The 15,281-nt window shown below is 49.5% G+C and overlaps 1 protein-coding gene across 6 annotated transcripts in view; it reads right to left on the bottom strand.

Annotated features, from left to right (window-relative positions):
* The window catches only part of Tnip1 (TNFAIP3 interacting protein 1), a 50,343-nt gene that overhangs the window by 28,021 nt on the left and 7,041 nt on the right, over positions 1-15,281 (bottom strand). For 5 of the 6 annotated variants that reach the window (XM_071612041.1, XM_027954799.3, XM_027954800.3 and 2 more), the window contains exons 2-4: positions 2,093-2,264; positions 717-848; positions 276-361 (exon numbers count right to left, since the gene is read on the bottom strand). In XM_071612041.1, coding sequence (XP_071468142.1) covers positions 276-361; positions 717-848; positions 2,093-2,228 — 354 coding nt within the window. In that variant the 5' untranslated portion in view covers positions 2,229-2,264. The remainder of the gene's footprint in view (positions 1-275; positions 362-716; positions 849-2,092; positions 2,265-15,281) is intronic. The other variant, XM_071612042.1, reaches the window with a different exon arrangement.

The raw sequence follows: 15,281 nt of genomic DNA, 5'->3' as shown, positions 1-15,281 counted from the left end.
CGCGCTCTGTGCAGTCAGTGCACACTGAACTTTGAGCAACCTAGTAAATGAGAAACTTCTTGGACATACCAGGGTCTTTCTGATAGTTTTAACTATAACTTTCATTTCAAAATGGGGAAACTGTCACTTCAAAAAGCTTGAGATTGACTTGCTCAATATCACCAAGCAAGTCAGAATGCAGCTCATGACTCAACCCTCTTTCTTTTTGTTCTGTTATCTGCCAGTGGGACGTTGAGGTCAGGCGACCTCCAGCCACAACTCCAAATGTAACTTACACTGGAAGGAGGTTTGGGGGCTGACGCTGATTTGTCACTGGGGCACGCAGGGGCAGCAGGAGGTGCCGGAGTATTTGTGTCCTCTCCTGGAAAAATCAAGACAGCAGGGCTGAAGAGATTGGGAAAGGGAGAGCCCTAGATACCAGCTCCTCGAGGACAATGCTAGACAGAAGAGCGCTCAGACAGAGGTCTCCACTTGAGTCAGGGAAATGGGAGGAGCCCCATTGGGCCTGAGAGCCTGTGAGAACAATGAGCCCTGAAATGATGGGGACAGACCCTGGGCAGAGAGATGCTTTAGGCAACAATGAATGGGAGGGTGGTCTGTGATCAAGGATAAATGGGGAGGATGTGGGTTTCAGAATGAAAAGGGGAGTTTACTATGAAAAGTCTAGGGAGTTTGGGGTCCAGGGAAAGGCAGAAGCACCCGGATTCCTCTCGTACCTGTGAGTTCAGTAAGGTGGTCAAAGGAGCTCAAGGAGGGACATGGTGGGTGCGGCTCGCTGTCCTTGACCAGCTCCTCTGCCTTCTGGCGAAGCCGGGATGCTTCCATCTGGGACTCTTCCAGAAGCTCCCCTAGAGAAAAACAGGGAGCAGGAGCAGAAAGGACTTAACTCAGCTCTGGCAAACCTGCTTCTTCAGGCTCCAGGCCCTGGCTTTCCTCCCACCATTGCTTTGGGGGCCACATGGGACAAACCCCATCCTGGACACCAACAGAACCAGGTGAGGGAGAGGAAGCAGGCTCAGGCTCAGGGAAGCAGGAGTGCAAGGGAGCTGGGAAACTCCTGGCCCCTGGCACTGCACTCCTGCCCCGCTCCTCTGCACCTGTAATCCCAAGGATTCAGGAGGCTGAGACAGGAGGACAGCAAGTTCAAGGACAGCCTCAGCAACTTCGTGAGACCTAGTCTCAAAATAAAAAATAAAGAAAAGGTCTGGGGATGTAGCTCAGTGGTAAAGTGCCCCTGGGTTCAATCCCAAGTATCTTAAAAAAAAAAAAAAACGCAAGCCAGGGTCTCCCACCATGGTGCCCCATAGCAAGCCACAGCCTAAGCCCCAGGTCAGGGGCTGCCTGCAGGACCGAGACAATACCACCCAGCACTAGGACTCAGCTTCCTTCTCCTACAGCTGGGGAAGGGGAAAAACCACCCCTCCTTCCCCACCCTGCCAAGCAAGAGAGAAAACATTTTAAAAATCAGGGAGCTGGGTCCCCCACCCGCAAACCCGGGATCAGAGAATATAGAGAAGGTGGCATCAAGGCAAAGGCAGAGTTTCGGGAGCATGGGGAAATGGCAAAGGCCTCGCAAGGAGCGGGAGAGATGGCTTTAGGCGGGGTGCTGATGCGGGGATGATTCAGTCAGGTGGAGGTAGCAGCGTGACAGCCTGAGCAGAAGCCAGGAGGAGAGCAGTGCGTGGCCTCCAGCTGCCAGCGGCCAGCAAGCTCTGCTCCCTCCTACCAGCTGGCACTGTGTGCTGGCTGCCCTGGGGCGGCCAGCTCTCCCCACCTCTCATGCCCAGGAAGACAGGCCCTCTGGCTCCAGGGCCACAGTCTGGGCCTTCCTGCTCCCTCTCCCCCATCTCATGCATCCCTCCTGGTCCCTGCTGGCACCCTGTGGGGTAGTGGGGAGCCGGGCTGGGAATTCTTCATGCATGCTATGTAAGCGCATGAAGAGGCACCTGCGGGGCAGAAGCCAATGCCGGGCAGCAGGAACAGAGGGATGATGGGCAGAGGCACAGGCCAGCTGTATACTCTCCTACTGGACAGGGGCTGCTGGCATCAGAGTCTGTGGGAAGGCAGCTCATGGGGAGGGAGCAGGCTTTACCTAACATCTTTATCCCTTGCATTTTTTCCTTCAGCCGGGAATTCTCCTCCACTAGGCGCTCAAAAGCTGCTGATGCCTCTCCTGGAGGCACGCTGCCCCCAGGGTCGTAGATCCGGTAGGGTCCTCTCCCTTCCATGAGGGTGGCTCAGCCCTTGCCGTGGTGCCCACCTGGCTGTAAGGACAACAGCAGTATATCAAGGGGCTGGCCAGGCATTTTTTCTGGGGAAGCTCTAGTCTGTGAATGCTCCAAAAAGCAGTTCTCCCTAACTCAGAGCAGAACATAGCACTTTGGGCTGGTCTGACCACAGTACAGCAGAACAATCACCCCCTTTGATTTAGACACTCTGCTTCTATTAATATAACCAAAGAACATTTCTTAACCAGCCTCACTGCACTACTGGTTCATTTGAAACAGTATAACCAACTATAGGGTGCAATGTGGAATACAAGAAACAACCTGAACTTGGAGTCAAAAAACATGAACTCATGTCCTGTCTGTGATGTCCGGGAGGACAGGGATCATACCCGTTTGCCCACTGCATCCTCAGTGCCCAGCACAAAGTTAGCTATGAAGTGAATGCCAAATAAACACTAACCAAATGAATAAATAACCTCACCATTAACGCACTGTGGGAGGGTGAGGAGTCCCTCCCCCTCTCTGAGGAAGGGAAATGAGAGTCATAAACTAAATCAGTGATCTTTAAAGTAAAAAAGAAAAATCCTGACTAATATTTGATACACTGTCACCCTCTTCCTTTGGTCTGTCCCTTCCAATTCTAATGAACAGAAGAATTTTCCACCAAACCTCTGTCGATGTATACAGAAAGTTTTCTGAATCAATCTATTTAATTCCAACTGTTGTATTTCACTTGAGATCACTCTGAGGGCGATTTCAGCATCCCGGTTCTGTGACCTAGTAGAGTCTCCTTCCTTCCTTCACTGACGACAGACTGAGCTACTCCTTGCTGAGTCTAGGTGTTGTGGGATTATCAATAAACCAGACAAGACTCTTCATGAGGCTACTTTCTAATGGTGGAGGCAGAGGGGGTGTTGGGTGATGAGCTGGGCTGAACTGGACCAGCCCCAGGGCACCGACGCCTCATCAACACGGAGCGCTCCTAAGGCTTCCGCTGGTCAAGAAACCACACTCCACCATCATCACCTTGAGGCAAAGACCGCCTCAATCAGGAGTCCTCACAGGCCCTTGGGAACCCACACAGTGCCGGCTGAAAGAAGGGAGTGGGCAGGGTCAGCAACGACGCCAACTGGCCAGACCTGCAGTCAGCGCTTCAGATGCATCCTCCCCTCAGCTGCACAGCAATCCTAAGATGCTTCCAAGATCACCCTCATTTTAAAAGGGAAACAATCGGCCAGATGACAGTCAGCCGGTGAGCACCAGATGCAAAGCCAGCTCTGCCTGCTCTCTGCACAGCAGGACTAGAATTCCCTCACCTAGAGTGGGGCCAGCAGTAGACAGGGAATTCAAGTCTCTTGGGAGGGGGGCACCAGGCTACCAAGTAATCTCTGGCTGTTTCCCTGACAGATGGAGTCACTGGGATCAAATGGGAGAGGAAGAAAACCAAGGTTGTGATGAGCAGGACCTTCCCCCAGTGGGTGGAAGACAAGAACTGCAAGGGGCACCCACGCCCTGCTGGGCCCCAAGAGGCAAAGGACAGCTGCCCACACACCAACTCAGGAGTCATTGCTCACTGGTGGAGGCTTTTTTGTAACTGGAAAGGTCAATGCTACATGGTAGCGCAATAAAGCACAGAAGTATCCTCCAAATTAAGAGTCAGTGTGGGTGAGGCACACAGCAAGGGGCTGGAAATGCTGCAGACGTGAGGGTCCTTCTCTGCTCACTGTCTCCCCATGTGCCTGGCCACCAGCACACAATATATTTAACTGCCTGTATTTGCCCATTTGTCTGGGAACTTCCCGAGGCAGGAGCAGGAAGTTTTGTTGGTATCTCTTAATTCCCACCTCCAGCACAGGAAGGTGGTCATCACTGAGATGAAGAGTTCACAAATGGGGAAACTGAGGGCTGAAGGGGTCAGAGTGGAGCTACCTTTAGTGGCACACAGCAGCAGGTGTTCTGCTTTCTGTTGCCCCCCACCAATAGCTCACCATCAACACAACATGATGATCTGGGTCATTCTGACTCCATGTCTGGCTTACTCAGTTTAGAAGCTCCGTGAGAGTGGGGACTGAGTGACGTTCTGTGTCGGGACAATTTCAGAGAACGGTGTAGAGCAGGGTCTCAATACGCTCAAATTCAGAGCAGAAAGACCAAAAGGATCCTGCCCCACCTCCTGAGAGCGATATCTAAACACCCAGAGAGAGCCTTACCATGAGCCCTGACCAGAGCCCTGTGGACCACCACACCCTTCAGGCCCTCACAGAGGCCCGGATGACACCATGACAGGGCAGGATGCAGGCTCAGCACCTGAAACCCCCTCCACATCCTCCAAATCATGCCACTCGAGGGAGCCAATGAAGAGGCTCAGGCCATGGGAGCAAAACGGGGTGGACAGGGCTTTCCTCCCTCCTCTAGCCTTGGTGTCAGGTACGAGCCTGGGAAAGAGATTGGGCTGCCAGGCGGGGGTGGGGTGTGTGGGAGACACTCAGGAGAAACAGTCTCCTGAGAAAAAATCCTCTGGGGATCAGAGCGGCCACTGAGGGAGGGCCTGGGCTGCTGGAGAAAAGACAAAGGGAGGGATGGGGAATTTCCAGGCCTCCTGACCTCAGAGCCAGCTGGCCAGCGGCAGTTCCAAGATGATGCTGGGCAGATGGGAACCCAGAGAGGGGAGTCATCTCAGGATGACGGAGGTGAGTGGGAATGTCCCAATCCATCCACCACCAGGAGGCACAGACTTCCTCAGAATCATTCAGTGCACAAGGGACTACAGTAGAGCAGGAGGCTGGCATGGCTAGCGTCACCCCCTTGGCCACATACCACAGAGAGCTTGGAAAAGGAACTCCAAGGGGCCTGTCCTGGTGACTTCTCTGCCACCCGCTCTCAGCATATAGACTGTCGCTTTGTTTCCTTGTGTGCGAGAGGAGTTGTCTGGACTAGACAGAAACTGGGTGAGGTCTTAATGCTGGCCGCAGGATCGGAGGAGACCCAAGCCTTGGAAGCTGGCAGCAAGTCAAGGGAAGAGAAGGTACCAGCATGCTGGAGACAACGTGGCCTTTGAATCAGGAAGAGAGGGTCCAACCAAGGCAGGGGACAGGGAGAGGCAGAGTGAGGGGTTCAGGATGCCATATTGAATGACTCGCTCAGGTGCAAGGGCCCCGAGAGAGCCCTTCTCAGATGTTGCCCCCAGGGCCTCACCCCACTAATCCTGCTCTGTCTGCCCTGCAGGTTGTGGGGCACTGGACCAGTCACCCTTTTCTGAGCTTCAATTGCCTCATCTGCAAAATAGAAATAATACAACCTACCTGGTAAAGATCAAAATAATTAAACTATGTGCATGGTTGGAGGAGAGTTTTCACTTTCTTCTTCCTGATGATTTGATTTATTTAACAAGGAACACTATTTGTTTTATAATAAAACTTCAAAAATAATAATAATGAATATATAGTATGCAGCTCAGTATTTAGCAAATAGGTGTCCAGCTGATCTAGCAGCCATGACTTCTTCCCAACCACTCCCTCTTTTAATGGAGCATCCCAGGATCTCTAGCCTCTCAGTACGCTGGGTTGGGACTTCTACTTAACTTCTGGCAACCTGCAAATAAACTCTGACTGCTGGCCCCAGTCCAACAGACAGCAGGTCTAACACCTTAGCTAGTGAAGACATGGCTCCCAGAAACCCACGAACCACAGTGCTGCGCTCATGAAAGACTGGGAGTCATCTGAGTCTCACTTCCTGCGACTGTAAAGAGCGAGATCTTGCGATTTCATTCAAGGATGACAGGAAGCACACAGCTATGAAGTCACACTGCAGACTAAAGCAAACTGTCCACATTCTCATCTTACGATGACCTCCAGTCCTCCCCATCAATTTCAAGGTTGGGAAAACTGTGGCCCCAGGCCCATCCATCAGGTTAGACTTTTGGGACAGTGAAACGACTGTGTATGATACGCTAATGGTGGACACGTCGTTATACTTCTTTTTTTTAATATTTATTTTTCAGTTTCCTGTGGACATAATATCTTTATTTTATTTTATGTGGTGCTGAGGATGGAACCCAGTGCTCCGCGCATGCCAGGCAAGCGCGTTACCGCTTGAGCCACATCCCCAGCCCATGTCGTTATACTTCTGTTCAAACCCAGAGAATGTGCAACACTAACAGTGAACCCAAGTGCAAATGACAGGGCACTGGATGATGATGATGTGTCCACACAGAAGTCTGCAGCACTAATAAACACACCGCTCTGCAGGGGGTGCTGATAATAGGGAGGCTGTGCATGTTGGAGGCAGGAAATCTATGTGCCTGCCTCTCAGTAATGCTGTGAAACTAAAACTGCTCCAAAAATATGAAGTCTTAAAAAATAAAACAAAACAGGTAACTGTCAGCTCTCCCACCAGTAGCAATCCGGCCCTGTTCTGGACAGTGTGCACTCAGGAAGCCCACTCCAGCACCCTCCCCAGTGGGGAGACTGGGGCTTCACGCCGGAGTCTTGGCAATCAGGCAGTGATCAAGGGGCTGCCAGAATACAGTCCATTAATACGGGAACTGGATCTAGTGAAGGTACACTAGGGCAAACACCTTCCCCTCTGGGCCTTCATTTCCTACAAGGAGGAGAATATGACAACAGCAATAACACAACACAGTTGGGCTGCACAATCTAAGGTCCCTTCTAGTTCCAACAGTTCAGAATTCTCAACTCACCATCACCACTTTCTGTGACCCTCTTTCCTTAAGGCTATGATCCTCAGCTCTCATCCCAAGGCCAAGGAGGATTTCCCAGACACCAATCCTCCAGCGAAAGTGTGCAGGGTGCTGCTGCCTGCCCAAGAGCAGTCCAAGATCCTGGGCTGATGGAGGTCCACAGCCCTTCACCAGGTCCCTGACATGCACCAGGCCTCCAGGAAAGCCCAAGGACTCTGTGTCCCTCAGAAGCAGCACACATCTGCCCTGTGTCCTTCCTCTCCCCTCCCTTTGGCTAAGCCACTGCAGAGGGACCTCTGTTGCATCTAACCCAGGCCACAGCACTCCTGCAAACACCCGAGCAGCCTGGACCATCCACTGGCTAAAAACACTGCAAAAGCAGCCTTGGGACAGCTAACTAAAGCTAAGGGGGAAGGTGACAGCTTGTTAGATACCACCATCATTATGCACACTGCCTCATTTTCTTCTTACCACCCAGAGAGGAAAGTTGTGTCCCTGCTTTTAACCCCCTTGTCTAGAGAACATCATCTCTATTTTTCAGATAAGGAAGTGGACTCAGAGAGGTTAAGTTATCTGCCTAAGGACACAAGGCTGGTTAGTGGTAGAACAAGTAACCTAGCCTTGATCTGTGACCCTTCAACACTGGGTCCCTTTCACTGTCCTGCTGCCAAGGAGGTGGGAGTTTGAAGTTCTGGGTGGGCTTCCTGATGCTCCAGAACAACCCCAGCTTCCCTGTCCCTGCCTTTACGCTTTGCATACAGTGAGGCCCAGTCTGCTCAGGGTCACCTGAAGTTTCCAGGCTGGGCATCTCAGGCTGGAAACAGGCTCAGGAAAAATTCAGTCCTATGCTTGTCGGGCCCACAGAGGAGCCACAGGACTCTGGCTGGCCATCTTTAGCCAGCCGGACCTCCACAACTAATTCCCCAGGCAACTTCTGGGCAGCCAACACAGGCTGCAGTCAGGGTGCCCCCAGTTAGGCTTCCACTGGCCTGTGTTCTACCCTCGGGCTCCCCTGAAATACAGAACAAAATGCTCCCCTTTTTACTCAGCTATGGAGAGGTTGAGAACCTCAAGTGTGTTCTTGTAGACCTGTTCCTTGCACTGTCCCCAAAGACACTAGCTTCCACAACACTCCCCAAACCCCACCCACAAGTCCACACCCCCCATCTACAAACTCACCCTGGAATTCAACACAGCACTCCAGGTGGGGGCTGCCTGGCCAGACACAGACAGATTTTCATCTTCACCCTTTTAGGAATTATATTTCTCCTGATACAGCCTTGGTGTACACTTGCTTTTTGTAAAGATAGGTTGCCTCCAGTAAAAAGTGTCTGCTACAGTTTGGATGTAGAAGGTCTTCCAAAGGCCCATGTCTTAAAGGCTTGGTCTCCAAGGTAGCACTATTGGAAATGGTAGACCTACGGGGAGGTACTTAGGTCAATGGGGACATGCCATCAAAGGGGATTATGGGATCCCAGGCTATTCCTTTTCTTTGCTTCCGGGCTGACGAGGGGAACAGTTTTACTTTGCCACATGCTCCTGTGAAGATGTGCTACCTTGCCACAGGCTCAAAGCATAAGGCCAACCAATCACGGACTGGAACCTCCAAAACTGCAAATCAGAATAAACCTTTTCTCTTTATAATTTTCTCAGGCATTTCATTATTTGACAGAAGGCTGACTAACACAGCGTCCTTTCTCCATGATGTTAACAGCACGTGTGCATGGCCAACTGGCTAAGAACAAAGTACTGCTGCAGAAAAGTGTGCTCGAGGAGGTTTCCCTAACCTAATGGGCCAGGACTTGACAACTGATTCAGCGATCCTCTATCAAGCCATCTACAGATCTTTGCACACACAGGAGTTGGGCAAAGACGTGCACAGCCACAGGCTTTGTTATAGTAAAAAATGACCTGAATATCCATTGAGAAGGGACTAGTTAAATACACTGCAGTGCATTCACTCAATGGAATGCTATATAGTCATCAAAACAATGAAGTAAACTGCTTTGCCATCACACACACACACAAATGCCCAGAAAATAAAAAGCGAACTGAAGATTTACACATATAATAGGATACTATCTTTAAAAAAGCAACAACTCTATGTGTGTATCTGGGTGTAAAATCTTATATATACACAGAAAAAGGAAAACTAGGATCCAAACTGTGCCTAGTAGACAGCTCCAGAGAAGGACTTGGCATAGGAGCTGAAAGCTAACAAAACTTTCTATTTTACCTACAATATTTTAGCTTGTAATATGGAAAAACTAGTCTGGTTCTTATGCAATTAAAAAGTTAATTTTTTAATTTATCATGGGGATAGGGAAGTGGAGGAGGAGGGGAGAGAGGACAACTTTCACTTCTTACCTTTTCCTTTGGGAACTGCTTGAGTTTGGTAGGATTTTCCCCCATGGAGCATTATTACCCTGTAACTTTTTAAATGGAGATTTTAAAATAATATTTTAAAAAACAATTTAAGTGGCTTGACAAGATCACAAGGACCACTGTTCTGGCACCAAATGAGGCTGCAGGTTAGGGGTGGGAACTTCTTTACCACGTACCTGCTTTGTGCACAGTCAAGCCAATAGGGATGCAATAGAGAATAAAAAAGTCAAGTCTGGGGACAGGTTATCTAGCTAAGGATTTCTGTGTTTGGAGAGGCGACAACTGTAGAGGAGAGGTACATCTGGGACCTTAAAGGTTCTGGCTTTAGTAAGGGGAGCTGGCCTTGAGGACAGCAAGGCAGATGTAGAACAGGACACCTGCCCTGCTGGTGAGGCAATGGAGCCCAGAATGCAGGACTTGACTCAATCCACATCATCCTCAAGGAACAAAGTGGAATCCAAACTGATCATCACATCACTAGTCCCGACTTGCTTCCCTGTCCCAACAGCCCCCTGAGAAGGGCTGGGAAGGCGGCCCAAGCAACACCTACATGCCTTCCTTACCAGTGCCTTCCTCCTCCCTGCTGGGATTCCCAAGAAGGCCACACCATCACCACTGGCCAGTGAGCCTGGCTTCCCTCCCAGGGGTCAGAGCCTTCCTGAGCCCAGAAGGAATCGCTTCAACAAACAGCTATGGGAAGAGAGAGCACCAAGCCCGACCTTAGGGCAGGCTGGGAGTTCCGACCATCTCCCAGTCCCCAGCATGCAAGAGCTGGCTTACTCAACCCTGTAACTCTCCACTCAAAGAAGGAAGATGTCAAATTTTGAGAATTCCCCTTATACCAAATATGGTGGAAAGAGGATTTAACAGAACCAAGCCTGGCTCTGCTCCCTCCCTGAGTGACCTTGGGCAGGCTTCACTTTCCTTCTCTCTCATGTGTAGACCAAGTAGAAATGACAGACCTGTTTGAATACCTTGAAGTGCTACCCAATAGCTGCCATAATAGCTGTGAAAACACTAAGACGGGAAAGGCAGGACAGGTGAGAAGTAATCAGGTAAAAGCCAAGGATGTGTGTTTCAACAACCGAGGGCTGACAATTACCTACATAAAGAGGAAAATGAATAAATATACATTTAATAATAAATAAATAAATTCCCAGGTACTTTCACATCAGGAATACCACACAGCAGTGAAAAATGAGTGGACCAGAGTTACAGATATAAACATGGACAAATCCCACAAACATATTAAACAAACAAACAAGCTGTGGAAGAATAATGACAGTATGATAGCATTTAATTAACATTTTAAGAAATATGAAGCAATTGGGTGTGGTACACAGGAGCACACCTGTAATCCCAGCAACTTGGAAGGCTGAGGCAGGAAGAGTGCAAGTTCAAAGCAAGCCTTAGCAATTTAGTGAGGCCCTAAGCAACTCAGTGAGACCCTATCTCAAAATAAAAAATTTTTAAAAAGGCTGGGGGTGTGGATCAGTGTTTAAGTGCCCCCAGGTTCAATCCACAGTACCAAACAAACAAACGAAAAAGAAACAATATTATGTTGTTTAGAAATGTACACATTCATTTAAAAAAAATAAAAAAATAAAGAAATACAGGAGAATACTACTAAATTCAAAATATTTCTTTCTTCTTGGGATGGTGACCAGGGAGAAATTTTAGGTGTGTGGAAAATACATCATCTCTTGAATGGGATGAATGGGCACCCAGTCTTTATCTGAAGACTCAGTAGTATTTCTACAAGTCAATGTCGCTGATTACCAGGGTTCAGGGTCAGGCAAAGGAAGCACTTACGGAGGCAGAAGCGAGGGTGTGAAGGGACCAGGGCTCCCAGACCACTGCCCAAGCCAGCTGCGATGAAGGCCAAGGATGAGGGGTCCAAAGGCCTCCAGAAACAGGACGAGTGTTTTGTAGGGTGAGAGGAGACCAAATCATGGGCACCCCCATGCCTGCCCTAAATATACCAGCTCTGGCCTCTGAACGGGTCTCTTTGGTGACAGGACTGACTGCTACAGCACCCACCCCTCACTCCCCACTGGGCTGTCCCGCTTACCAGCCACACAGGCCCTCCAGGACACTGGCTCCGGTCTCTCAGGGAACAGCCTGAGGGTAAGGTCTTTGGGAGAGAAGTGCTCAGTCCTGCAGGGACAGCCCTGACACAAAGAGCCAGCTACTCTCCAGTTATCCGTTCCAATCAGAAGAGTGACTGTCCTGGGCTGGTCACAGGAAGAACATCAAGAACTTCCTGCAGTGGCTCTGGTGGCTGCCCAGGCTTATCTCTTAGGGTTAGAGCTGTGCCTTCCCCTGGCAGCTCCTCTGAGGACCTCAGTACTCTGCTCATGCAGAGGCCAGGTACAGGGTAGGCAGGTACTAGACACCAGGAAGGCGGCTCAGAAAACCCTGGCCCAATGGTAAGATCTTGGAACCTGTTGGAGCCAACAAGATGGTGGCCTGACCACTGGGCTATTACAATTTTAGGGCTTCCAGAGAATGTCCTGCCAGGCAGTGCCATTCCTTTTACGCAGCTGGGAATCCAAAGCCAGCAAGAGGCTGAGACCTGCCCAGGATCTCTTAGTGACACAGAAGGGCCAAAACCAGGTCTTGTGGTGGCCACCTAAGCATTCTGTCAACACGCCACACCACCACCCACCTTTCCTCAGAGTGATCAGGTGGGCCATGAAGGAAAAAGGATGTAGAAAGAAGCAACAGCTGGGACAGAGGGCCACAGAAGAAAGATGTCTGTAATAACCCTCGAAGTGGGCTTGGGGTGTAGTTTAGGGGTAGAGCACATGCTTAGCATGCTCCAGGCCCCGAGTTCAATCCCCATACCACAAAAAAGAAGAGAGAAAAGAAAATATTGGAAGGGGTTGCCTACAGGCAGCAGTTCCCCGACTCCAGGTGGGGTCAAGCAGGGGGACGAGGGTGCCATGGCAGGCACTCAGGCCAGATGCTCTCGGAGCCCCTCCTACAGCTGAGTTCCCACCACTCCAAAGAGGGACAGGCACTTGAGACAAAGCAAAGAATGACCATTCAGAGACAGAGTGGTACACAAGTTGGTAGAAGGCTGGAGGCAAGTGATCCAGAAGCACAGGAAACAGAACCATCCTCACCTATTGAAATCTTTCTACAGCTTCGTCATTAGTCTTGGGAACAGTAAGAGCTGCTGGTATTCACTGAGGGCTGGCCACGTGTTGGCCCTGCATTGAGTGTCTGAAACACATGGTCTCAGGAATCCATCACTCCAGAGGTGGACCTGATATTGCACAGGGCCACAAGTGAGGAAGGGCAGGCCCACAGTGGCAGAGGCAGCCCCACCCAGGTCTGCACCAGGGGCTCTTCAAGAGCCACTGGATCAGATGCTCTGGTGGTGCAGCCCAGCAACCTGAGTTTAACAAGCCTCCCTCTCTCAAGTTCGGGAACCAACTGCTCTAATTCCCAATGCTGCTAACTGGGAAAAAGAGACACTTCTATGCCTCTTGTCTTTTCGGGTCATTCCTAGCCCAACTGATGAGGTCCCCCAACCCAGGAGGTCCTTACTCCAAATCTTCTGCGTTGTCCACTAAGTCCCAACCTCATTCTACATCTCATCATCTTCTAGGGTCTGTCCTTGAAGTCATATCCTCCCAAAAGCCCCCGGGAACACCTAATGCTTGAAATAACTTCACACCCCAGTCACAATTATGCCAAGCAACTCATGTGGCACTTGTTGGCACACAGTGCCTTCCAGGTACTGCTCATAGCTCTCCACTTGACTGCGTGTTTCTGGAAGCCCGAGCCTGTTCCTTATACATCTATGTCCTGACCCCGCATAGCACAAGGCATAGAGAGGCATCAGCATAGGTTTGCTAACTATCAGAGGAGGAGAGATGCCTTGGGAAAGCAGACTCCCATTCTCATCCTGCCTTCCTATATCTAGGGCTCAGCTTCCTTATCTGTGAAATGCACCAGTATTCTAGTTTCTTCTTCACTGGATAAACCCAACAGAGCCTCACCCCAGACTCTTCTCCAGTGTTAGAGTCACACAGGAAGACTAAAAAGGTCCCTGCCTTCACCATCATATTCTAGGAAAAGAGAAAGACAATAAATAAAATGATTAGATGCCAGCCCATGAAGTTCTGTACATATACTTTCTCATTTGCAAATAAACAAACTTATTTCTGAGCTTGATGAAATCATAAAAAAAATAGACAGTAATGTGACAGAAAGTGAAAAAAAGGGGTACTTTGCATAGAAAGGTCAGGGAAGGCCCCTCTGAGGAGGTGACATTTGAGCTGAGACTTGACAGATAAGGAAAACCAGCCATGGGAAGAGCTGGGGAAAGGTGTTCCAGGCAGAGGGAACAGTAGGTGTGCAAGCTCAGGGTGAGAACAAGCTGGGCATGCTGGAGTATCCCTCCAGGCTGGCATGGTGTGGCTAAGCCACACCTAGTGCAGGAGGAAAATAATAACCAATGGAGGGAGGCAGACAAACAGCCTCCTACAATGCTGCCACGCTCAAATCAGGTCGGCCTGACCCAACCAGGACATCCGGGCCCCAAGTCACAGGCAGTACTGGGGGTAAGGGTATGAGTCAGACCCCACAGCTTCCTGGGGCCTCAAAAGACCTGGTATAGGTATCCAGGGGCAGGCACCAACCCTCAGCCATGCTATACCCACGCCCACAGGACACCCATGGGTTGCGGACTACATGGTCACGCAAGTATATAGGACACAGGACACTCCCACCAACAGCTTCCAAAGGGGCATGATCAAATGCTTCCATGAAGGGCTAGTCCCTGATCACATTATTTGAACACAACCAGAACAGCCTCAGCCAGTGGAAAGGGAAGAAGGTTCAGATATAAGGCTTATTAGTCTTGAGCAAGTCTTAACCTTTTTGGGCCTTAGTTTCTTTATCTGAAAATGAGATTACCACAAGGTTGTAATACTGAGCCAGGTGTGTTGGTGCACACCTGTAATCCCAGAGGTTTGGGAGGCTGAGGCAGGAAGATTGCAAGTTCAAGGCCAGCCTCAGCAAGACCCTAAGCAACTCAGTGAGACCCTGTCTATAAATAAAAAAAGGGCTGGGTATATGGCTCAGTGGTTAAGCATCCCTGGGTTCAATCCCCAGTGTGTCCCCCACCCCTGTCCCCCAAAAAGAAACACTGACTATAAAGCACTGTGCCTGGCACATGGAAGTATTCATAAATGTAAGCTATTATCACTACCATTATTGGTTTCTTCGCTGCCTAAGTTTGCTCTGCTGCAAAAGGAATATTAATACAATGTCACTGGGTTGCTGAATTTGAACTAATAAATATTCCACCCTCCTAATACAATATCCTCTGTCAAGGTTAAAAAAAAGTTCTGAGAACCTCTTTTTTTGACCTCTCATCAGACACCAAAATCCCCTCTATCACACCCCCATTATTTGGAAAATGAGTAAGAGCTGATTAAATCCCATTTTGACGTTACTGTGAAATAAAAATGATGCATTAGGAATCCACACATTTCCCTGCACTGTCATTCTGTAAGGGGGTGTGGATGGATGTTGCTGATTCTTTTGCATCATCCACAAAAGTCCCTCCCTCCCCTTATCAAAACACAATTTCTCACTTGGTCGCACAAAATTCCCACCCATTCTTTGTATATAAAATTAATAAATGTAATGAAGTAACGCAATTACTTTCATATACATTCATTCTCTTTCTCTCTCTCTCTCTCTCTCTCTCTCTCTCTCTCTCTCTCTCTCTCTCACACACACACACACACACACGTGTGCGTTGAGTACACAAATGTCCTACAGTACAAAACTCAACCAACAGTAAAAACTCCACCCCTGAAGTCACTCCCAGTAACTAACAACATCTACCCTGCACATGCAAACAAACGTCTCCAACAGTGTGCAAAATATGTTCCAACAAAAACAGTACAGCAGAGCCTCTGAAGCAAGGTGCCTGAGTTCAAATCCTC

This window comes from Marmota flaviventris, chromosome 5, assembly GCF_047511675.1.
Source record: "Marmota flaviventris isolate mMarFla1 chromosome 5, mMarFla1.hap1, whole genome shotgun sequence".
NCBI lineage: Eukaryota > Metazoa > Chordata > Mammalia > Rodentia > Sciuridae > Marmota > Marmota flaviventris.
Note: the sequence above shows the minus strand (reverse complement) of the source record. Positions and strands in the feature narration are given on the sequence as shown.